Consider the following 24,223-nt stretch of genomic DNA (forward strand, 5'->3'; position numbering starts at 1 on the left):
ATGTGTTATAAATTTCCTACTTTTTAGTTGCTGTTGTTCTTATAGCATTTTTTACATGAAAACTATGTTCCTAACATCAAACCCTTAGTCATATTCTTTTGTAGTCTATTTTATTTTTTATTTTTAAAGGTTATACTCCATTTATAGTTATTATAAAATATTGGCTATATTCCCTGTATTGCACAGTATGTACTTGTAGCTTATTTTATACCTAACAGTAGTTTGTACGTTTTAATCCCCTACCCTTATATTGCCCCTCCCCCCATACTGCCCCTCCTCTCTTCCCTCCCCCCACTGGTAACCACTAGTTTGTTCTCTATAACTGTGAATCTGCTTCTTTTTCGTTACATTCACTAGTTTGTTGTATTTTTTATCTTTATTTAAAAAAATTTTTTAACATCTTTATTGGAGTATAATTGCTTTACAATGGTGTGTTAGTTTCTGCTTTATAACAAAATAAATCAGTTATACATATACATATGTCTCCATATCTCTTCCCTCTTGCAGCTCCCTCCCTTCCACCCTCCCTATCCCACCCCTCTACGTGGTCACAAAGCACCGAGCTGATCTCCCTGTGCTATGCGGCTGCTTCCTACTAGCTATCTATTTTACATTTGGTAGTATATATATGTCCATGCCACTCTCTCACTTCATCCCAGATTACCCTCCCCCCTCCCTGTGTCCTCAAGTCCATTCTCTAGTAGCTCTTCGTCTTTATTCTCATCTTGCCCCTAGGTTCTTCATGACCTTTTTTTTTTTTAAAGATTCCATATATATGGTTAGCATATGGTATTTGTTTTTCTCTTTCTGACTTACTTTGCTCTGTATGATAGACTCTAGGTCCATCCACCTCACTACAAATAACTCAATTTCATTTCTTTTTATGGCTGAGTAATATTCCATTGTATATATGTGCCATATCTTCTTTATCCATTCATCTGTTGATGGACACTTAGGTTGCTTCCATGTCCTGGCTATTGTAAATAGAGCTGCAATGAACATTTTGGTACATGACTCTTTTTGATGTTGTATTTTTTAGATTCCACATATAAGTGATATTATACAGTATTTGTCTTTCTCTGATTTATCTCACTTAGCATAATACCCTCCAAGTTCATCCATGTTGTTTCAAATGGCAAAATTTCATTATTTTTTATGGCAGAGTAGTATTCCATGGTATATATCTACCACATCTTGTTTATCCATTCATCTGTTGATGAACACTTAGGTTGCTTCCAGATCTTAAACCATTAGTCTTTTTACTTTATACCTTTGATGGTATTCTTAGCAAGATCTTCTTACCTCTAGATTTTAGACATGGTTACCTATATTCTTATTTTTGTTATAGTTCAATTTTTCTTAATCCAGCTATATATGTGGTAAGATATACAGTAAGGATATGACTTCATTTTTGTTATATTCTTAAATAATTTTTTTGAGACCATGTATCACACAAGATCCCATACATGCTAATTTGAAATACGTTCATCATAAACTAAGTATTTTTATGTACTAGCATCTATATTCTGTGGCTTTCAAATCAATTATTGTAGCTTTATAATGTGGTTTAACACATGGAATGCAAGTCCCTTTATCCTTTTTCAGAAAACCTTTATTATTCACATATTTTATAGAGGAAATTTAGAATCATTTTTGTAAATTCCATGAATTATTTCTGTTGTATTATATTTATATATCAGTTTTTGGCCCCTTTCTTTATGTCCTGAGCAGAATCTACTGTCTAGTTTCTTTAAAATCTGAAAGGCAAATAATGGAAATCCAAATAGCTAATAAATGTATTAAAGCACGGGCAAGCTTATTAGTAATCAGGAGAATGCCAATTTAAGCCACATGGAAGACCATTACATACCCACTAGATTGGAAAAGTCACAAAGTTAGTTAATGTCGAGTGTGGATAAGGAGGTTGAGCAAAGTCTCACGCGTTGCTAGTCAGAGCGTTAATTGGTAACCACTGTGGTAAATAGTTTGGTATTATCTAGCATGGGTGAAGATGCACAGCCCATCCCAGAATTTCCCCTCCCAGAAATGTAACCTAAAGACGTGTGGACTTAGAGGAGTCTTACATGTGCAGGAATGTTCATCAGAGCATTATTCAAAATACTCCAAATTGAAAACAATCCAAACGGCCATTAAAAGTAGGAAAGGGGCTTCCCTGGTGGCGCAGTGGTTGAGAGTCTGCCTGCCGATGCAGGGGACACGGGTTTGTGCCCCAGTCTGGGAGGATCCCACATGCCGCGGAGCGGCTGGGCCCGTGAGCCATGGCCGCTGAGCCTGCGCGTCCGGAGCCTGTGCTCCGCAACGGGAGAGGCCACAACAGTGAGCGGCCGCATACCACAAAAAAATAAATAAATAAATTAAATAAAAATAAAATAAAAGTAGGAAAGGTAGGTAAATGACAGTGTATTCGTATGGCTTTGAATGTGAACAAACTATGTGCAGCAAGTTGGATAAATTTTATACACATAATGTTGAAAAAGAAAAGCAAGTCACCGAAGAAAACAAGGAGTAAGATTTAACACACACACACAACACACATACCCATGTTATATATATGCACAAATACATATACATTATACACACATCTGTTATATATACATAATGTCATATACATATATATATACACAACATACATATAACATATGTATTACTAAAATAGGCAAAACTAAGGTGTTGCTTAGAAATGCATACACAGGTAGTAAATCTATGTAGAAAGTCAAGAAGAAAATTACCAACAGAAATTCAGGATAGTGGTTACTTCTATGGTTGTAAACAGGACAGGACCCAGTGGTGGAGTCAAGATTCTATAATGTGCCCTGTGTAAGGTTACGTGGCCATTTACTTACAACTGCTGTTAATTTTTCTTTTATGTTATATTTACTTTTCTGAATGGAAATATGGAAATAGTTTAAGAATTAAATGAAATACTCAACATCTTTATTGAAGGAAACTTAGTCCCTCTCCACCTCTATTTGTACCATCTCAGGAGCAAGGATCCTCCTGCAGGGTTGATGGAAGCCCTCAGCATCTCCCTGCCCTGACTTTTCAGCTCTTTGAGGGCTCAAAGAATTACCCATCTGTTATGCTTTTGTATGTTGCCATCATGTTTTTTCAGTGTTCTTCCAAAATTCCTCAATGCCTAGCATACCATGAATATTTGTTGAATGAATGAATGCATATTCAAGTGTCTCCATGCTGGAAAACTACGTAGAAGAGGATTCTACTCATATAAACTCCAAGGGTGGTCCAAGACAACAGAATACACAGCTTTCATAGAGTGATGTTTATGCTGGTGGATAATTTCTTAGCACAGTTGTCTGTTTATCCCTCAAAGTTCTCTGCAGCTTCTCTGAGATATCTGTCACCTGTCACCTGGAGGGACTACGTCATCTACAGATGACTTGCTGTGAGATACTGATAAGGGAGAGCAGAAGTATAGCCCACTCCATCCAGTCTGTGGGAGCACCGTGGGGTCAGGACCATTATCTCCCAAATTGCATGGGGAGCTGTGACTTGCAGAGAGAATGCAGTGATGCATGAAAGGTGAATCCACCAGGGAATGAAGCTTCCTTAGTTCTGCTACAGAGGGCTTTTATAGTCCGGGTCAACCCTGGACGTTGGGATGTCAACATTCTACCTCTCAAACTGGATGTTGTCCACAGGATTTTTCTTGAAATTGAGTGCACCAGGCAGGGCAAACCTGTATGCAGGCCTCACATCACACCAATTGCCTTTGTCCAGAGCCAGCACCTTACTATCAGAGGCTTGGGTCAAGTGTGCAGCTTTTGGCTAGGTAAAATCCCCATTATTATGGATGTTTGCCTCTCTAGAAGAGTGCCTAGTTTTTTGAGTACTTTCCAGGTGCCAGACACTGTGCTGTGATTTTGGCATGCATCATCTCATTTAGTTTCTCACCTCTGTAGGAACTGCCTTCTCATTGTTCTGATTTTGCTGATGAAGATTCTCAAGCTCAGCCCACTGACTCGTTTAAGATCACAATAAGTGGTGAAGGCAGTTTTTGAACACAGACAGCCTGGTTTCAGCTAATGTTTGCAACCAGGGCTTGATTGATTGATTCAGTATTGTTCATTCTTTTAACCCATTTCTGTTGAGTGACACTAAATGCCGGATTCGGTACTGGACAAGCAAACAGAGAAGAGACCTGCCCTTGCTTTGTACTTCATTTTCCCCACTCCATCCCTCAGGAGTTAGGTATAGTCTTGGAAGGGTGTGCAGAAGGTAGAAGGTTCTCAGTGTGTTAGGGAACACATAACTAGGGGTCTCCACTGGGGTAAGATTGAGGTTCTGCCTTCCACTGGAGCCAATTCACAGAACTATGGGACAAAGTGTCAATGCCCCACAAGTGATGGGAAACCGTCTCTCTCAGAGTGCCCCGCCCTTTCTCCTCTCCCTCACCCCCAGTACAGGCTGCAAATGCTGCCTTTGCCTCTTCCAGATGACTCTGAGATGGAGAGTCAATCCCACGTAGTTGGAGCCAAATTCTGAACAAGGTTCGCAGCCGTAATACAAATTTACGTCCTGATCACAACCCTTCCAAATCAAGACAATGAATATAACCTCTTCTCAGCCTTCCCGCTTTCAGAGTCAGCCACACATTTGAGGCCTGATGGGATCCAATTTTTCATAGGTGCATGTTCTAAGTCAGAGAAGAATTTGTCCATTAAGGGCTGTGTATGCCTGTGTGTGTTGGTGATGAATGAGAAAGACTAGAAAATTAGAAACTTCTGCCTGCAGTGAGCAATCTAGCAATGGATGATAAACACACATAAAAGTGTTTGCACCCTTTTCCCTGGCAATTCACCTTTGGAGGAACATGTTGGGAAGGTAGATTTGTTAATGTCTCAGGAAGTAAAACTGACCTAACTCTTCTGTGTTTTTCAGCACCTGAGATGTTCAACTCCAGAAGAGAAGCAGGTTATTCCTTTGCTGTTGACTGGTGGTCACTGGGAGTTACAGCATATGAGCTGTTGAGAGGCCGGGTACAGTAGAATTACATTTCTCTTTAGTGACTCTTCCAGCAAGTTTCATTTTTACAGTGAAAGGATTTTTTTTTTTTTTTTTTTTTTGCCAAAAGTCAAGTAGTTTGTTCCAGAGATGAAAGCAACAATGCCATGTGATGCTGGTAACAACCCTCGGGATTTCTGCCCATAATTAATTCACTCTCCTATAATTAATTCACTCTCCTACATATGGAGCCAAGCATGTGAGTTGACATTAAATTATGCAGATAAAATTAAATGAATTATAGTGATATTATTAACTCCCAGAGAGGGAAAATCAATACATGTCACTCCATATCTTATATAAATATATTTGTTTGTTTAAAGAAAATAATTTTGCAGTCATAGTCCAGGGCTCTGATTCAGTGTGAATTATTAATATAATACAATTCATGCCCTGTCTTGTTGGATTCCTGTCTTTCATTTGCCTCTTGGGTTCTGGGTTCAGAGGCAAATTAAAATAGTTTCCTTTTTTTTTTTTTTTTTTTTTGCGGTACGCGGGCCTCTCACTGTTGTGGCCTCTCCCGTTGCGGAGCACAGGCTCCGGACGCGCAGGCCCTGCGGCCATGGCTCACGGGCCCAGCCGCTCCGCGGCATGTGGGATCTTCCTGGACCGGGCACGAACCCGCGTCCCCTGCATCGGCAGGCGGACTCTCAACCACTTCGCCACCAGGGAAGCCCGAGTAGTTTCCTTTTAAAAGAAACATATCTTAAACTAAGAAAATGCCTAGGAAAAATTTTGCTAAGAAAAGATTTTCTTCCTCCCTCCCATATTATTGTACCTCGTGGTAGTTCCCTGTGATTTGATGTAACTGACAATGTATTAACACTGTCAGATTCATTTTTCTTTTCATTTTCTGCTTAGGAAAGGTGAAGCATAGTTACTGTTAGGTTGCTGAATTCATATCTACATATATAAATTTGGGGTTATCGGCTATAGTGACTACGTTACACTTAGATCCTCAGATCTTATTCAGCTCACAACTGAAAGTGTGTACCCTTTTACCAACCTCTCCCTATTTTCCCCAACCTCAACCCCTGGCAACTATTCTACTCTCTGTTTCTATGTGTTTGAATTTTTTTTTTTTTTAAGATTCCATGTGTAAGTGATACAATGCAGTTATTTGGCTTCTCTGACTTGTTTCAGTTTGTGTATTAGACTCAAGGTCTGTCCATGTTGCTGCAAATGGTAGGATTTCCTTTTTTCTTATGGCTGAATAATATTCCATTATTCATATATATTGTATATGAATATATATTATATGTTATGTATAATATGCCATTATTCATTTGTAATTATCCATATATAATGAATATTATGTGTAAATATATAATACCATATATAAGTATATATTATAGATAAATATATGTATATATGTGCATGTATAAATATATATATGTATATCATATACACACACATCTTTATTCATTCATCTGTTGATGGATATTTATGCTGTTTCTGTGCCTTGGCTATTGTGAATAATGCTGCAATGAACATGGGAATGCAGATTCTTTTTTGTAAAGCACAGATATAACTTTTCATGTTAAAAAAAATGCTGTTACTCCCTAATGCCTCGTATATTCACACACACACACACACACACACACACACACACACACTTCACCTGCCTTACCCACCCCTCTCCTCCCTGACACTCTTCAGACACCTTAGCTTGGCATTCTTTGCCCTTTAGAACCATGTTAACTTTTCAGATTTTGCTTCAATTTGAATGACCCTGACTCTTCACAAACTCACTTCAGCCTCTTTGGACTCCCTCCTGTCTCGAGGCATCCCTTGGAGCTCTTTTCCTCTTGTTCCTTTGCCTATAAAGATATTTCCTAAGATAAGCCCTGGTCTTTTTTTTTTTTTTTTTTTTTTTTTTTTAGTCACTCTTTGGGGCTTCCCTGGTGGCGCAGTGGTTGAGAGTCCGCCTGCCCATGCAGGGGACACGGGTTCGTGCCCCAGTCCGGGAAGATCCCACATGCCGCAGAGCGGCTGGGCCCGTGTGCCGTGGCCGCTGAGCCTGCGCGTCCAGAGCCTGTGCTCCGCAGCGGGAGGGGCCGCAGCAGTGAGAGGCCCACGTACCACAAAAAAAAAAAAAAAAAAAAAAAAAAAAAAAAAAAAATCACTCTTTGAATAAGTTTGGAAGTTGCTAAATTAAGTTTGAGTAAAGTTAAGGATGTGTCTTAATTGTAGAACAGAATCCTTATATCTCATGTATATTGATCATTTCTAAGAAAGGACAGACTTAAAAAATTCTCAATTAAGAAATTAAAAGCTCATTTGACCTTCCAATCTCATCTTCTAGAATTAACAGCTTGTATTTACTTCCAAACCTTTTCTGATTTTATAAGGATAATGTTTTCACATACATGCGCATATACATAATTATTGTTGTTTCAGTAAAAAGAGAATTATGCTTTAACCTGTTGAGACTTTTTTTTTCCACTTAAAATGTAGAACTTTCTACATCAGAACACGTAAATCTATTTTACATTTTAGGATTAAATCCATTTTGCAAATATATTGCCCTTGTAAATTTTTCCAGGTATATCTATCTTTATGGTTTTAATCTCTTCTATATCATCAGACTGTAAATTTAGTAAAGGTGAAGCCAGTGTTTTATACAGTTTAGTATTATCCACAATATTTAGCTTTCAACAGGTACATAACAAATGCTTGTTGAAAGTACAGAGGAACAAGTCACTACAAAACAATTCAGACACATTCTCACAAAGAATCACCAAGGAGCCTGCATGTAATTATGTTTCAAAATACAGCTAGTCTGAAGAAATGAAATACCAACATTTAATTACAACTGGCAACACAACTAAACCACAGAAGAAGGGTGCTAAACAATCATTTCCTCCACATTTACAAATTGTGATTAACAGAAAAATATATGCTTCAAAGGGAAATGTGCCTGAAACTTCCCTGTGGTGTCTGATCTTGTCCTGACCGTGGTCCCTTAGCCCTTAAGCTACTTTGTCATCTCTCTGTGTCCCTGCTCGCATTGCTATTGTAAAGGCAAGGTCCACGTCTTCTCTAATTTTGTATTATCCATAGTATTAGCTTATGATAGGGAAGTATGTCATTTTGCACTAATTGTACATCCTTGGCTGCAGCTCTTTTGCTTTTGTACTCCTGAAATAAGACTATAATCACAACACCTCACTTTGTCCCATCTAACATTTTACCTTTTCTGCCTTGGTTATTTTTTATATTCTCATTCTTAATTTATATGCTGCCCTAAAATTGTCTGCTATATCCTGTCATTGCACACTAATTTTTCTTTATAGCATGTATGCCATTGATTTGTGTGTGTATGTGTGTGTGTGTGTGTGTGTACAGTCTCTGTTATTATTTATGGTTTTGCTGAGTAGACTGTAGGCTCTACCACTGTAGAAATCCCATCTGTCCTGTCTTCATTGTATCCCCAGGGCCCAGCAGAGGTGCGGGACTTTGTAGGCATTCAATCAATATTTGGTAAATGAATAAATATAAAGCTCTGGTTGTTGATGGCTTAATGTGGATTTTAAAGTTTGGAACTAGAAACATACATTATTATATAAGACAAAGGTAATTTGACTATTTTGAACAAGTCGATAGAGCATGAGGATTTAAATATATGTATATTACATTCAGTCATATGGCCTAAGGTAAATGAAAAAAACACAACATAACTTAAGCCATTTGCTTGTGACATTTGTCAGTTCCTTTATCAGCTTATCAAAGCATTTTGTGTTTTTAGATGTCTCAAAAGCAGGTTTAGAGACATCAATGAATTAAAGAAGAAAATTAGAAAAAAGAAAAAATATATGTGCACATGCATATAACCCAGGAAACGTGGTGTGCCAACCTGCCCCAGCTCTTAATGGTAAACATGCAGTGAATCACATGTAGTGACCCACAGTGCCCTTGGCTTGCAAACAGTCAATAAACATTGATGACGCTGATAAGGTACCCGGCCCAGCACTCTTTTTCTGATATTGAGTTACAAGGGTTGTTTCCACTGTATCATTACTGAGACAAATGAATTAACTATGGTCCTTTATTCAGTCTTGAGGGAAGAAAATATGCGGCAGGGGTTTTTAAACCTTGCATTAAAAAAATAAATTTGGTCAATCTCCCTTTTAGGGAGTCAACCCCTAGCACTTCCTGGTTCCCTGGGTAACTGCTATTGACATGCCATGCACAGACTTAAGCCTTCCTTCACATCACCTTTTGTGATGACTCATCTTGCTGTTCATTATTTACATTTATAGCCACCATCCTTTTTACCTTTATGTCAATAATCATATCTCTCCTGTATTATGGCTAATATATATTAGCCACTCTATTGAGAACTTTACATGTATTATGTCCTTTAATTTTCCCAACACTCCCCTAAGGTGGTTCGTTTTACAGAAGAAGTAACTTCATCTACAGATGATGGAATTGAAATTCAAATTGACCCAGTTTAGCACTCAAATCCTTTTGCCTTCAGAGCTCCAACACTTAATTACATTATGTTACCTTTTAATAATGATTTACAACAAGGAAAAAATTAAGCTCCTCCATTTCTCCCAATTTAGTTGGGAGAAATCGGTCCAGTCATCTATTTTCTCGAAAGAGTCAGGCACTTGATTAATGTACATATCTATATTCACTGTTCTATTGTTGGTTAATCTAATATGAAAATTTTGTTCATTCAACAAACATGTAATGAGCACTCACTAGGTGCTAGGTCCCATGGGCAAAAATGTGAATATGGTCAAATCTCCAGCTTTAAGTAGCTCACTTCACATAAAGAGAGACAATCCCAGGGTGAACCCTTTATGAAACAGAGAAATCAATGTAGGTAAAGGCTGCCCTCTAGTGGATATCTGTGAAAATTATAACAAAGCCACCGTTTTGTTTAATTTCTTTTTCCCCCAAGTTAGGACTATAGAAGAATCTGGTTCTCTCAGAGGTAAAAATACTTTTGCCTCATCACAAAATTCTCTACCCCACTCCGTAGTACTAGCAGCTCATAGCATTTGGGACTCGGGTTGAAGTCTTCTGGGTAACCTTCTAACCTGAGCTTGGTCATTATGATTCGAACAAGTAAAAAGTGGTGTGTGTATGGTAAAACTCTGAATCTCTTTATAATCAACACTTAAATAACAATTTTTAAAATTTACTGAGCGCTTGTCCAGTGTTTTAGGTAAATACTTACATTAGTTAACCTTACAAAACGTTTCCAAACTGACATCTCAGATGTGGATTTAGCCCACAGAAATGTTTCCTTTGACCCAGAGGGTTACCAACTTTTAAAAATTCCAAGATTTCACAAGGATGTATAGATTTCTGGTATGCTTTTTTAAAAGTTAGGAAATCTGGGGCTCCCCTGGTGGCGCAGTGGTTGAGAGTCCGCCTGCCGATGTAGGGGATACGGGTTCGTGCCCCGGTCCGGGAGGATCCCACATGCCGCGGAGCGGCTGGGCCCGTGAGCCATGGCCACTGAGCCTGCGCGTCCGGAGCCTGTGCTCCGCAACTGGAGAGGCCACAGCAGTGAGAGGCCCGCGTACCGCAAAGAAAAAAAAAAACAAACAAAAATGTAGGAAATCTGGCAACCGTGGACCACATATGCATATGGCAACACAACAATTGGCTGGAGGGGATTAGAAAATGCTATTTAGATTTTACTAGTTGAACATTTAGCTTGGAAGCATTTGCAAAGGAACATTTTTTCTTTTACCCTTTAAAAATGAGGACTCTTACTTCTCTCCCTTAAGAGACCGTATCATATTCGCTCCAGTACTTCCAGCAAGGAAATTGCACACATGTTTGAGACGGCGCTTGTGACTTACCCTTCTGCCTGGTCACAGGAAATGGTGTCACTTCTTAAAAAGGTAAGAAGGACAAATGCATGGCAAAAGGAAGTGATAAAAATGAAGCACATGCTCTGGTTTGAAGTTAAAAGTTAAGTTACAATATTGGAGGCAGTCATGATAAATACATTTCCAGAGTGGGTTTTGCAGCTAACAGCTTTCAAATACATGGCTTCATTAATAAGGCAACACACATGTCCTCTTAAATGTCCCAAAGACATCTCAAACTCCATGTGCCAAATGGGATTCTTGAACTCATTATTTCCTGGACTTTCTCCAGCGTTCCTGCGCTGGCGTCTCCGTCCACCCACTAATATAAGCCAGAACCAGAAATCATTCATCATCTGCACACCCAGTTCATCACCATGTTCATATTTGACCTTTTAAATGTCTTCTGGATCTGTCACTTCTCTCCATCTATCTTCCTAGTCCTGCTGCCATCAAGTCTTGCCTTTTCACTGGTTTGCCCCTGTACACTTTTATACACTCCATTCTCTTCTCTGCTGTGCCCCATAGGGATCTGTTCAATCCAAAGTTTACTGCCTTCCCATTGTTCTTAGTAAAGATCAAAATTATTTGTATGGTATAAAGGTTCTAACTACCCCTCAAGTCTTATTTTGGACTGTTTCCCCCCTTTTGACTACAAACTGCTTTGAGTTTCTTTTCTCTCCTCTTTGCCCTCCCCCTCCTCCCCCTCACGTATCATTCGCTAACCACAGGGCCTTTGCACATGCTAGTCTCACTGCCTAGAACATTGCTCCCATCCCCAGCTCTTCCAGCTCCCTCCTTTAGGTCAGTACTACTAATGCGATTCACTGACTGGCTCAAGTCCATGAATTACTTCCAACAGGTCCATAACACGTATAGAAATTGAGGGAAGTATTTAAAAACTTTTATAGCAACTTGATACCTCTGATACCTCAAAGCACATGGTCAGTGGACTCATCTCACTGAATAGGGTCCAAGCCTATGCAGTGATGTTGAACTCAAATCACAAGTTGCACACAGTGTGTTGTTCTATACTAGCCATGCACAGTAACACCACATATTGACTTCAGTGGGTTGGAAATTAAACCAAACAAACAAAGAGAAATAACTGGCCCTTCTGCATAGTTTGAGAAACACAGCTTTAGATCTCAGCTCACGTATCACTTCCTCTGGGAGCCTCCCTCTGTTGTCAGATCACACAGTACGAACTTTCCTTCATCATATTTTTCACACTTTTAAATTATACACTGCACGTGTGTGACTCTTGGGTTCATGACCCTTGTTCTTTAAGCTGCATGAGGGAAGGACCACGTCTGACTTGTTCATGGTGTCCTCAGCACTTAACACAGAGTATGACAGGTGGTAGACTTTGGTATTTGAATTAATGAGGTCCACAGTTTTCCTCAGCTTTTCATGATGCCTGTGTTCACCAGAAAGATTAAGGGCAGTTGTAGTGAGAGCTCAGTCATGTGTAGTGAATAATTACGTGAAAGAAAGAATGAGGAGCCTAAGAGGATGAGCTTGGCTTTTTTCTGAAGAGAGAAAATTGCCCAGGTTGTAACTGGTCAAGGAAAAGAGCTTTGGGGGCTGAGAATTCAAAACCTACGTCTCTTGTCTATGGGTCCAGTGCTCTGTTTTGGAATAGGGATATTGCCGTTGGTGATGTCAAAGAGGAAGAATGGGGGCGGGGGTCATTTTCCATAAGCAAATTTTCCTTAGCTCCGAGACAGCCCTATTATCCCCAAAGTGCACACTGATGACCCACAGCTGTCACCTCCAGGCCCATTCTCAGGTGGAACTGCTATTTTCCATTTGAGCCACAGGATTGAAATGATGTTGGCTCTGGAGTGGTTAAAGGGGAAAAAATCTTTAATCCCAGTTCATAAAACCCAGAACTATCACAGCAACCTTAGTTACATCTTATCTGTGTCACCCCAGTATATTTTGATTAGTGGTAAAAACTGCTAAAGTTTTTAGTGTGAAACAAATTTCATTTCAGAAAACCAATGTACATTTTCCACGTAAGAAGAACAGACCTTCTCTTGGTCACTTTATAAACATGGCTTGACTTAATCGTAGCTAAACCTTATGAAATAGCTTATTATCCCTTTTTTACAGATGGGTAAACTGAGGTTTAGAGAACAAACTTGCCCATCATTACTAAGTTGGGGTATCAGTAATCAAACATAAGTTTGACTCAGTAGGACAAGCTATTTTCACTCACCACATTGCAACTTACAAAAACCAACTTACAATCCATTCTGACCACTCATCTATATTATTTGTTTATGGGGCTAAGAAAGGAGAACACGACTTGTTTCCTTCAATCCTATACTTGGAAATATTCATAGGGAATCTGTATGATTTTTTGCACTCCAAGTTTTGACCTTCCTCATGATCTTGGTGTTTGTATTCCATTGGCAGCTACTGGAACCGAATCCAGACCAACGATTTTCCCATTTGTCTGATGTTCAAAACTTCCCATATATGAATGATATGAACTGGGACGCAGTTTTGCAGAAGAGGCTCATTCCAGGATTTATTCCTAATGTGAGTCAATCTTAACAAACCCATAGTAACTCTCATTCAATGCGCATTAATTCTGTGTGCCAGATGCACATGGTCTCATTAGATAACACGCCAATGTTGTAAGACAGCCCAGATTTCTATTTTACAGATGAGAAAACTGAGGCGCACACAGGGTAGGTTGGCCACCAAAGGTCACACAGCTGAGTTGGGATTCTAATCTAGATCTTTGTTGGGAGTTCTAGCTCCTAACCACGTTTTGTGGCTTTTTTTTTTTTTTTTTTTTTTTTTTTTTTTTTTTGCGGTACGTGGGCCTCTCACTGTTGTGGCCTCTCCCGTTGCGGAGCCCAGGCTTCGGATGCGCAGGCTCAGCGGCCATGGCTCACGGGCCCAGCCGCTCCGCGGCATGTGGGATCCTCCCGGACCGGAGTACGAACCCCTGTCCCCTGCATCGGCAGGCGGACTCTCAACCACTGCGCCACCAGGGAAGCCCTTGTGGCTTACTTTTAATGGAAAGAAGTCCTAATCCTACAAACAGTCATTTCTGGGAATCTGCCAATTAAAAAAAAAAGTTTTCTCTGATTCCAAAGATATACAAATTTGTATCCAAGGAGTTCTGAGTCAAAGGTCTGACAGCTACTGAGGATGGGGTGGGGTATTTATCCTTACCATGCACGCCTCCTCCTCTGGTAGTTCTATGCTGGGAACCATATTCACAATGACTAATAACCAAAGGGAAATAATTCCCACCGGCTATACCTGGCCAAGGTATCTGTGGCCTCCCGCAGTCGGCCGGTAAAAGCCATACCCAGAAGCTCCGGCCAAGGGGCCAAGTGAAGGCTCTGACTCCCCTCTCTCCCCACAGCCTGATTTTACACATTCAGTTGTCGGCAGAATAACAAGCTCATGGAGCAGCAGGGGGTGGGGTCCTACCTGGCCACCCTACAGGGTCCAGCAGGGGCCGCTTGCACGGTGGGTGATGCATGACGCCGCGGAGATCTAAGCACCTTTCCTGTTGTTTCTGCTCTGCCACGAGCCCTGCAATGAGCCGGCAGTGCTGCCTCGAGAGACCTTCTACCTCGACTTCTCTGACTTAATTGTGAATCTGAATCATCTGGGCAGCTCGTTAAACATGCAATTTCCTGGCCCTCGTGTTGATTCTCCACGTCTGGTTGGGGAAGCTGGGAATCAACTCAGGTGATTCTGATCTACCCTTGAACCCACTTCAAGAAACAGCCCCAAAGGCAAACTTTAGAAAAATAATTATAATAGGGTTTCCTTTCTAACTCATGGAAGGCTCCTTGGGAGTTTAGAAAAATAAACAACAAAGAACATGAAAAGCAAGGTTGGCAATAAATTATTTCAAACTGCAAGTGGGACTCCCAGCTGGTTATCCTTAGACTGCTCCTGCAGGAGGGAGTGTTATTCTCCTTATTTGGCTGGGTCTAGTTTTAGAAAGATACAGGTATCTAAGGAGTGGTCAACCTGTCTTCCTTGCAGAAAGGCAGGCTGAATTGCGACCCCACCTTTGAGCTCGAAGAAATGATTTTGGAGTCCAAGCCTCTTCACAAGAAAAAGAAGCGCCTGGCCAAGAAGGAGAAGGAAATGAGGAAATGTGATTCCTCTCAGGTAAGCAGTCCCCTCAGACCCAGGGTCATGGGAATCTTCATGGCAGCTGCAATTCGTTGGAGAGCTTCTGGTGGGCGGCCATCCCACGAGAACTGGCTGCTTCATGAATGTGAGGCGGAGCTGAACACCCCAGCTTCTGAAAGGGCAGCTCTGGGGGTCCCAGCAGCAACATTTCACATGTGGACTTCCTCCCTAGGTTTCTGCCATTAACTTGATTCCCTTACTGCTCTCTCCCAGCTCTCAATTCAAACTTTACAATCTCCTGGGAGAGAATCTAATTGGCCAAGCCTAGGTCAGGCGACCATCCCTAAAATGATGGAAATGGACTGGTTCTAAAGTACACACATGGCTGTTTTGGGCCACACTCTAAGGACTCACAGGGAGCAGCCGACCCTAGACGGGGGTGTCTGTTCTTGGCCAGATGCAGAATCTTGTGATATCAGGGCTAGCAGAAGTAAGGGTATCTATTCACAGAAAAGATACAACTCTTATACAGTTGAGCGCTATTGCTGGAATTCAGGCTGAGTCAAATTAATTTTGTAACTAACTGCATTATCCTCTGTCAGAGTTCGAGGTCAGATTTCAATACGGTGACTTGCAGGGACTCAGGAGGATTTTATACATGTGGTTCTGCGTATTATAATGATGGTAAAGTAACAAACATTCATTTTGCCTCTAATGGCCATCATCCACCCGTCACCCTACCCACTCAACTAATGGTCGTCCATTCTTCCATCCCTGCATCTCTCCATCCCTCCTTCCCTCCATCTGTCCATTCTTCCATCCCTCCATCCCTTCATTCCTCCATCTCTCCACCCCTCCATCCCTCCCCCCATCCAATTGTTTAGGCTCTTTTTATTGAATCCCTATTATCTGCCACATTCTGTGCTCAACACTGGAGAGAGATATAGATGAGATATTATTCCTGTGTTCACTGACATCCCTGTTCTCAAAGATTGCATAGTCTTGTGGTGAAAATAGCTCTTCAAACAAATAAGTATCCTCAATGTCCCTAATTTCTCTAGTCCTCAGGGGCTACTATACCCTTTAACGGTCAGTTAACCAAAGTCCACATCCTGTTTGTCCACAGAACTGGCCTCTTACCAGATTCCCATCCTTAAGTGTTTTCTAGGGCCCTCCAAGGAATGCTTAGCTATGCCACAAACCCATCTTGCTTCTTGCTTTTTACTTCACCCGTCTTCCTCCTAATGATCTGTTCTTCTTCATATCATAACCAACCAGCTTCTCCAGGCCAGCTCCTTCCTTTGCACCTAGAAAGCTTGCCTATGCAGGCTCCTCTGTTAACAGACCCCCAAATTAGCCAAGTACAAGACATCACCTTAATTACAAGTTTTCTAAAGTTTTAGAGATGACAGCAATCTGTGACTAACTTTTTCCATGCCTTCCATGCTCTATATAATCTGTCTACCTGCCCAGCCCCAACCCTTGTACTATGCCATTCTGGACCTTAAGATATTTCTGCTTTCTTAATGTAGATATCTACAGCTATAAAGTTCCCTCTGAGCACTGCCTTTCTCTGCATCTCTTAAGTTTTGGCATGTTGTATTTCTGTTTTCATTCACCTCAAAATATTTCCTAATTCTTCTTGTGATTTATTTTTTGACACATCGGTTGCTTAAGAATGTGTTGTTTAATTTCCACGTTTGTGAATTTTCCAGTTTTTCTTCTGTTTTTGATTTCTAGCTTCATTCATTGTGGTCAGAGAAAATATTTTGTATGATTTTAATCTTTTTAAATTTGTTGAGACCTGTTTTGTGGCCTAACATATGGTTTCCTTCCATGGTTTCCTTTGACTATTTGAGCATACCTTAAATAGTTGTTTTAGGGTCTCTGTCCAGTAAGTCCAATGTTTGGGCTTCCTCAGGGATGATTTATGTCCGTTTATTTGGTTTCTTTGAACGGGCCATACTTTCTTGTTTCTTTGTACACCTTGTGGTATTTTTGTTGAAAACTTGCTAGTTGACGTTTACAATCCAGTAACTCCAGAAATCAGATTCTCCCCTTCCTTCTCTAGGGTTTACTGTTTTTTGATTGTTGAAGGCTGTACTTGCATTTTTGAGTGACTTTTACAAACTATTTCTGCAAAAAGACTATGCATCACCACTGCTGTCTCTTGTTATGTTAGCTTGTGTTCGGATAATATTTTGATAGAGATTTCCTTAAACACCAGGACCATTTTTAAGTTGCTTTTTTCTTGATTCAGTGTTTGTCTGGTTGCTATAAACCTTTGCTTGTTTTCCAGAGTTCTGACAGTGTTGGCCCTAACCGTTTCTGTTTGTTTTCTGATGTTTCTGTTGAGGGTTGAGGGTTTGGAGCTGCCTGTGCCATCATTTTGCTCTAGTTTCTCCTAATCTCATAGCCTCCATTTAAAAATAAAAAGGATTTTGTTTCAAAACAAAGAGTAGCCTTCCCTCAAAGAAGAATCAGAAAGATGGTGAATCTCAAAGTAGCACTTTATCTCTATTCAAGGATTTTAAAATGTGAGAGTCAATCTTAGCAGCTCCTTACATTATCATTATGCTTGTTTATTCATTCAGCTGAATCTGGGGGTGTAGCCTGGGCATCAGGATTTTTTAAGTTCTTCAGGTGATTCAGGTATGTAGTGACTGTTACTATCTACAGCTGTAGAATGCAGGCTGTGATTAAATAAAGTAAAAGCACTAAAGTTTTCCTTTTCCCCCTGTGTCTCTGTTTCCTCGTTTATAAAATGGAGTTAGTATTGCTACCTACTTCATAGACTGTTCTGAGTCAATTAGTACATGTCTGCCAAAATGCTAGCTGTTGTTAAAGAAGATGTGGTACATATACACAATGGAATATTACTCAGCCATAAAAAAGAATGAAATGCCATTTGCAGCAACATGGATGGACCTAGAGATTATCATACTAAGTAAAGTAAGTCAGAAAGAGAAAGACATACTATATGATATCACTTATATGTGGAATCTAAAATATGACACAAATGAACTTATCTACAAAACAGACTCACAGAGAACAGACCTGGGGCTGCTAAGGGGGAGACGGAGTGGGGGAGGGATGGATTGGGAGCTTGGGATTGACATGTACACACTACTATATCTAAAATAGATAACTAATAAGGACCTACTGTATAACACAGGGAACTCTGCTCAATATTCTGTAGTAACCTAAATGGGAAAAGAATTTGAAAAAGAATAGCTATATGTATAACTGAATCACTTTGCTGTACACCCGAAACTAACACAACATTGTAAATCAACTATAGTCCAGTATAAAATAAAAATTAAAAAACAAAACCAAAAAATATTAAAGTGCTAACCCTAAAAAAAAAAAGTTAGCCATTTTTTATGTTTTACTTTTCCACTCGACTTCCTGACTTCTAACTTCATTCTTTTCCATGACTCTGGTTCATGCTCACAGTAGATGCCTCTGTTGTTTCTTTGCATCCAGGATGTTCTCCACTGACCTTCTCTGCTCATCATCCCCTTTAAAGAACCAAAAACTGACACACACCCAGTCTGCCTGCTATGGAAGCAAATGACCTGAGTCCTCTTTTTCTGCCTCCTGAGATTTCCACCTGCTCTAAACCCTTCAGATATTTCTGATGGCATCTCTACTTACACCAGTCTAATCTCTGTTTGCTCTGTCACCCCTGAGAAGCACATTCTACGATTTTTAACCAGTAGTTCTCTTCTCAATCACATAAGACTCATTCGTTCCTCCATTCTGTTTGCTCCCCACTCCTTTCCCTCATACTCTCATTCTGGCTACTCCTGTTGACTTGTCCATGTAGCTGTACTTCTTAAACTTTTCCAACTAAAGCAGAGGAAAAAGAACATGTGGCACATGAGCCCTTAGGGCCAGGGTGGGACTCACAGGGTCTGCAGTGCCATATCACAAACTCATCTGAGTGTGCATTTTACAGCTTTGTTTAAATAAGACAGAGTTACATGACAGAGAAAAGAACTTGAGTGAATTTCTGCATTTTAGTGATTATAATCTTGATTTTTAATGTTAAAATATTTTTAAATGTTAATATTTTAAATATCTTCATGTTAAATTTTATATAACATTTTGTATGTTTATGTATTTATATGTTTATATTATACATATATTTTTATGTCTATAATATATATAAATACATACATATGTACATATAGAAACATGTATATGTATAAAATACAAACATATATAAAACATATAAACATGTTTATATAAACATCTAAAGTATTATATAAATGTTAAGACATTATGTCATATTTTATATATTTTTATGTAATATTTAAATGTTAAAAATATTTGTTCTACAATCTTGGGGTAAAGCTGCTGCTCCAAGGACCTCTATCAGATCATGTTTATCCCATAGCTTCATGTCCCCTATTACTGATACTGGAAACCCCCAGGGTTACAGGTACCCCAACTTGAGGATAAGAGTGAGGTGTAGCAGAATCTCTTTTCTCTCCTTTGTTTTGCTTCCCCCCACCCCTTCTCTGAAAATTTCCTCTCATTTTTATAGTTTACTCTCCTAGCACTTAATTATTTGTTCAGGAAAGGTAAAACAAACAAACAAACAAACAAAAAAACAACTCTCTGGTACTTGAAGACTTAGTATTTTCTAATTCCTAGATTTAAAAACAAAATGAATGAATGATATTTTTTCCTTTGAGAAGAATATTTGTCATCAGAAGTAATTTGGAAGTATTTTGTTACAGACTTTTAAAACATTTGATCTGGGGCTGACACTATCCTGGGCCTGATGATGGTCATTTCTTTGAGGCTAAATTTTCTCATTATGTTGGAAAAGTCATCTAGAGATATTGACAGCCAGACAGTGAAGCAGCAAAGCAAATGCTTTGCAAATCTGTGAGCAATTCACAAATGAAGAAGGCTGCTCACCACAACTGAAGTGTAATTAATCAGCCCCAGTGCAGTTGAGGGGGTCAGTCAGAATTCAGTGTGAAGACATGTTTCTAGGCTACTCCTTAAATCCAAGTAGAACTGTTGTTGAACCCAAGTTTGCGTGCCTGACACACAGTGAGGTCAAACAAACCGAAATGTTTGAGTTTAGAGCAGAGAAAGGTTTATTGCAGGGGTCAAGCAAGGTGAAAGGGGAGGAGGGGATGGGCTCAAAAGACCCAAACTCCCCGATGGCTTTCAGACAAGGGTTTTTAAAGACAGTGTTAGGAGAGAGGGTCATGGGATGCATGATGGGGTCCTAGGATGCGTGTTCAGCCCACGGACCTTCTTCTGATTGGTTGGTGGCGAGGGAACAGGGTGATGTTTTGGGAATCTCAACCCTCTGGTTCCAACCAGCCTGGGGTCTATGTGCTCTGGTCAGCATTTAGTCACCATACCCCCACTTGGCTGGGGGGTCTGAGTTTCTACAGAACAACTCAAAGATATGCATCAGATTGTTATCCAGTTCCCTTCAGGAGGAAATGGGAGTCCTGTGATTCTATTGTCCTAATCAGTAACTGCTTGAGTGCTCTTTGGAACTTGGGAAAGGCCTAGGAGACTAAAGCCTTTTTTTCTCTACAAAGAAAAATGGGGGCACAGAGGGACTTTTGTACCCGGGAAGGCCCCACAGGGTCCTGCTCAGTTTCAGTTTCCCCTTCTCTTTGAATTCTGAGGGGGACAGGGGCAAGGACAGAAAAGGGAATAAAGTTTTGGACAGAGAGATTAATCATAAACTTGGCAGGGGAACTCAGTTTTAGGGGGACTTGGTTTCAGAACCTCCAAACCTTTTACATGAGGGCCAGGAGATGAGAAGCAAATAGGTGACCAGCTTAATAAACCCTTGTGCCCAACTGCCTTGAAGCCGTGGTTTCTTGGGCTAAATGGCTGAAAGACATCAAGCTCATAAACCATAACCCAGGTCTTCCTTGCTGCCTCATTGTGGGGAGCAGAGAGTTGATGTATTTTTCCCTGTTTCTTTCCTATATGCTCCTCTATTAATCTGGTTGTGGTCTCACTCCTACAAACTCTCAGATAGCATCTATTTTGAGGACACATTGGTCCTCATCGATTTGGGTCACTCAGTTAACAGACACTCAGTAGGTTATTGGCTCCTTGAGGATCTTCATTGGTCTGCTAACTATACCTCTATTTTTTTTCAACGTTCACCCGGAAGATGTGCCTTCTTCAAGAGCACCTTGAATCTGTCCAAAAGGAGTTCATAATTTTCAACAGAGAGAAGTAAGTAACCCCTGGAAGAACAGCAGCTCAGCGAATGATGGAGTGTTTCAGCCAGATTCAACTTGCAAAGACTTAATATAGTTGTAAACATTTTTTTCTTTCTGATTACAAAAATGAGGCATATCCATGAGAGAAAATCTGGAAAATTCAGAAACTTTTTTTTCTTGTAAGAGATTTCAAAAATTGTAATAGGTAAATTAGCTTAGTATCAGGTTTCTGTGGATGGGAAGGGCAGAAGAATGGGGGCTTCAACACTTAAAATCAATGAGGTTTTTAAGAGTTACCCTGGCTCACGCCTCTTTATAAATTGTTGGGCTTAATGCTATCATTTCAAAAGCTTAAATCTTTTCTTTTTCACTTCAATGAATAAACCCACTTTGGCTTTTTTTCCTTTTAAGAGTCAAAAAGGACTTTAATAAAAGACAAGCCAATCAAGCCTTGGAACAAACCAAAGACCCACAAGAAAAGGATGGCCGGCATAACAACCTGTGAAGTCCTCATCTTCTTCTTGGGACATTTCCACATCAGGAAGAGCTGACAGAACTTCTCACCTCTCCACACCTCACACACCTTAGAAAATGTGACTGAATCCTTTGGAGGGAGGCAGCATGACCCAGGGAAGAGTCCCCAGGCTCCTGGGAACTAGATTCACCACCACGTGACCTTGAGCAAGTTACTTACCCCCTTTCTCTGCTTCAGTTTTTTCATCTAAAAACGAGAACGTAATACTAGATGAGCCCTATGCTGCCTTTTTACTGCCACCATTCTCCATTCTGTTATTCTAAACAGCCTCTATTTTTATTTTAAAAGGAATATTTGGACGCAGATTTATTTTTCCACTCCTAATTACACTGTGACAAATGGACATAGGTGGGTGATGGAGTGAATCTCTTCAGAGTTAGAAAACTTCATAAATTGGTCAGAATCCCCAAATCCGACTGAATAGGAGTAAGGAATTCATTCAGGAAGAAATGAGTGGGACCAGATTATAAGTAACACAGATTGATGAGGGCCCTCCAGTGGTGTGCTGAAGTCAGAACACCGTACCAGCTTGTATCAATTGTTAAGAGCCACTATGCGCATCTGTCCCAGCACCCCGTACAGTGATGTGAAGTTGAGAGTTGAAACTGGTGATGGTGGAAGGATTTACATCATGGAAACTGGCAGATGCTACAAATCAGGGCTTTCCACCCTTTCCAGCCCCCACCGCCCACCCGGCCCCGGGAAGCCTGTTGTGAAATATTAGCACACCACTGGCCGCCTTCTAGAAGCATGTTCCTTGAGAGCTAATTGTCTTCTTAACGACTACCAGAGACCTGTGTCCGGAGAGCATCAGAAAAGAACATTGTCACATTGAAAGCACCTCCACCTTGTACTACCTGAAGTTGTATCTTATATGGGAGTTACAGTCTGTTAGAATGTGAGGTGAATTTGGAAGATAGTAAAATTTACCCTTGAAAAATTCCTTTAATATACACAACACATGGTGAGTATCTTTTCTTAGAGAAGCCCAATATCATGAGACCCTTCACTAATGAAACGAATCACCTCTTTTGGTCTCACTTTTGGCTAATAAAAGATGCACTAAAGTGTTGAACAGATTATACATGCCTTTATAAACTAGAATCACATGCTTAGAACCATGGGATGCCCACACATCTGAGAGGTCTAAGACTGACTAAGGGAACAGCAATACTTACTTGTGCTTACTGCAAGAATGGCGAGCAGAATCTCCTATTTAAAATAGTATTGATATTTCACTTTTTCTTTATATTGTATTTATTTATTTGCCAAACACAAAGTTTAATTCACCTAAGTTGGGATGTAACTCTACTTTCCTGATACACAGAAGATCTTTGCAGGAGAACTATTTTTGGCAACTCACAGATGCTGCTGGGTAGAGTCAAGAATAAACAGGGTTGGTGGGGGATTGCTTTAATTGTTGGCCACTCAGATCACCTAAACCTTGTCCTTACTTAGGGAGACTATGGGCCTCAGCAGGGTGGCAGTCAGCTGGCAACGGGGGAGACCAGACAGGTGGAAATGGGCCGAAGTAACAGAGACTGCGGCAAGCTACATAGGACTTTTCCAAAAGGGAGGTCACACTGGGGCAATGAGACATGAGCAGAAAGCCAGTGCTGAACTTTTAATTCAGCATTGATGGTTTTCTCCCCACTGAGCTAATAGGCCCCAAATTTCTGGCCTTGAAAAGCTGTGAAATAGTGTCTCTCTACTTTAAGAGTAACCATATTTTTGTTAAGAATTAGAAGCCAGCTCTTGTTCTCTGTTTGATTCCTTTTCTCTACATTTCCCCCACCTTATTTGTCTGTGCTATGTTTTTCTCCAAACACTATAAACTCTGGCTCAATCTCCCAAGGAGGGGGACTGGGTTGACCAGAGCTATAAGGAGGTGACCAGATCCTGCTCCTGGTGGGTGACAAGGAGTGTCAGGGCCACTTGCATGTTTACCCATTTCTTTCATTTGTTCCAATTCAAGCCTTGATGTGCTGTCACCTCATCTCTCCAGTTACCTGATTCCTTCTCTCGCTCTGACCTTATATATATCATCCCAAAGGAGAGACTTGGGGAAACACTTACCCAAGTGCAATGGGATTGGTAGGGTCTCCATTGGGATGGGAGTTAACTCATGTGTGCCATTTCACGTCTATACAGTTTATAGTGGGATAGGAACCCAATACAACCTCTGTAGGTTGAACCCCTAGTTTTTACTTCCAATGACCTGATTCCATGCCTACAGCACCCTTATGGGATGTCAAGAACCATGGATGCACTGACTAGAGAGGTAAGATGGATTTCCAGTCCTAAATAGGTTACAGACCCACCACGTAATATTTCAAGTTAGAAAAGAAAAAGCATCAGTACAGAATGGCTGAGTTTAAGCACCTCCCACCACTGGACATTTGAGTGTTAGGACAAAAATGTTTTCCAAAAAATAAAAGAATTCTTAAATCCTTACCATGATTGCTAGTTGT

General features: G+C 40.3%; 1 protein-coding gene across 1 annotated transcript in view; it reads left to right on the forward strand.

Annotated features, from left to right (window-relative positions):
* STK32A (serine/threonine kinase 32A) overlaps positions 1–21,722 on the forward strand; it is an 86,971-nt gene extending 65,249 nt beyond the window's left edge. Inside the window, exons 6-11 of the mRNA XM_060092037.1 lie at positions 4,921–5,018; positions 10,797–10,913; positions 13,305–13,430; positions 14,907–15,035; positions 21,166–21,230; positions 21,629–21,722. Of these exons, the coding sequence (XP_059948020.1) occupies positions 4,921–5,018; positions 10,797–10,913; positions 13,305–13,430; positions 14,907–15,035; positions 21,166–21,230; positions 21,629–21,722 (629 nt within the window). The remainder of the gene's footprint in view (positions 1–4,920; positions 5,019–10,796; positions 10,914–13,304; positions 13,431–14,906; positions 15,036–21,165; positions 21,231–21,628) is intronic.
* Positions 21,723–24,223: the final 2,501 nt, after the last annotated feature.

The sequence above is a fragment of the Mesoplodon densirostris genome, chromosome 3 (genome assembly GCF_025265405.1).
Source record: "Mesoplodon densirostris isolate mMesDen1 chromosome 3, mMesDen1 primary haplotype, whole genome shotgun sequence".
Taxonomy (NCBI): domain Eukaryota; kingdom Metazoa; phylum Chordata; class Mammalia; order Artiodactyla; family Ziphiidae; genus Mesoplodon; species Mesoplodon densirostris.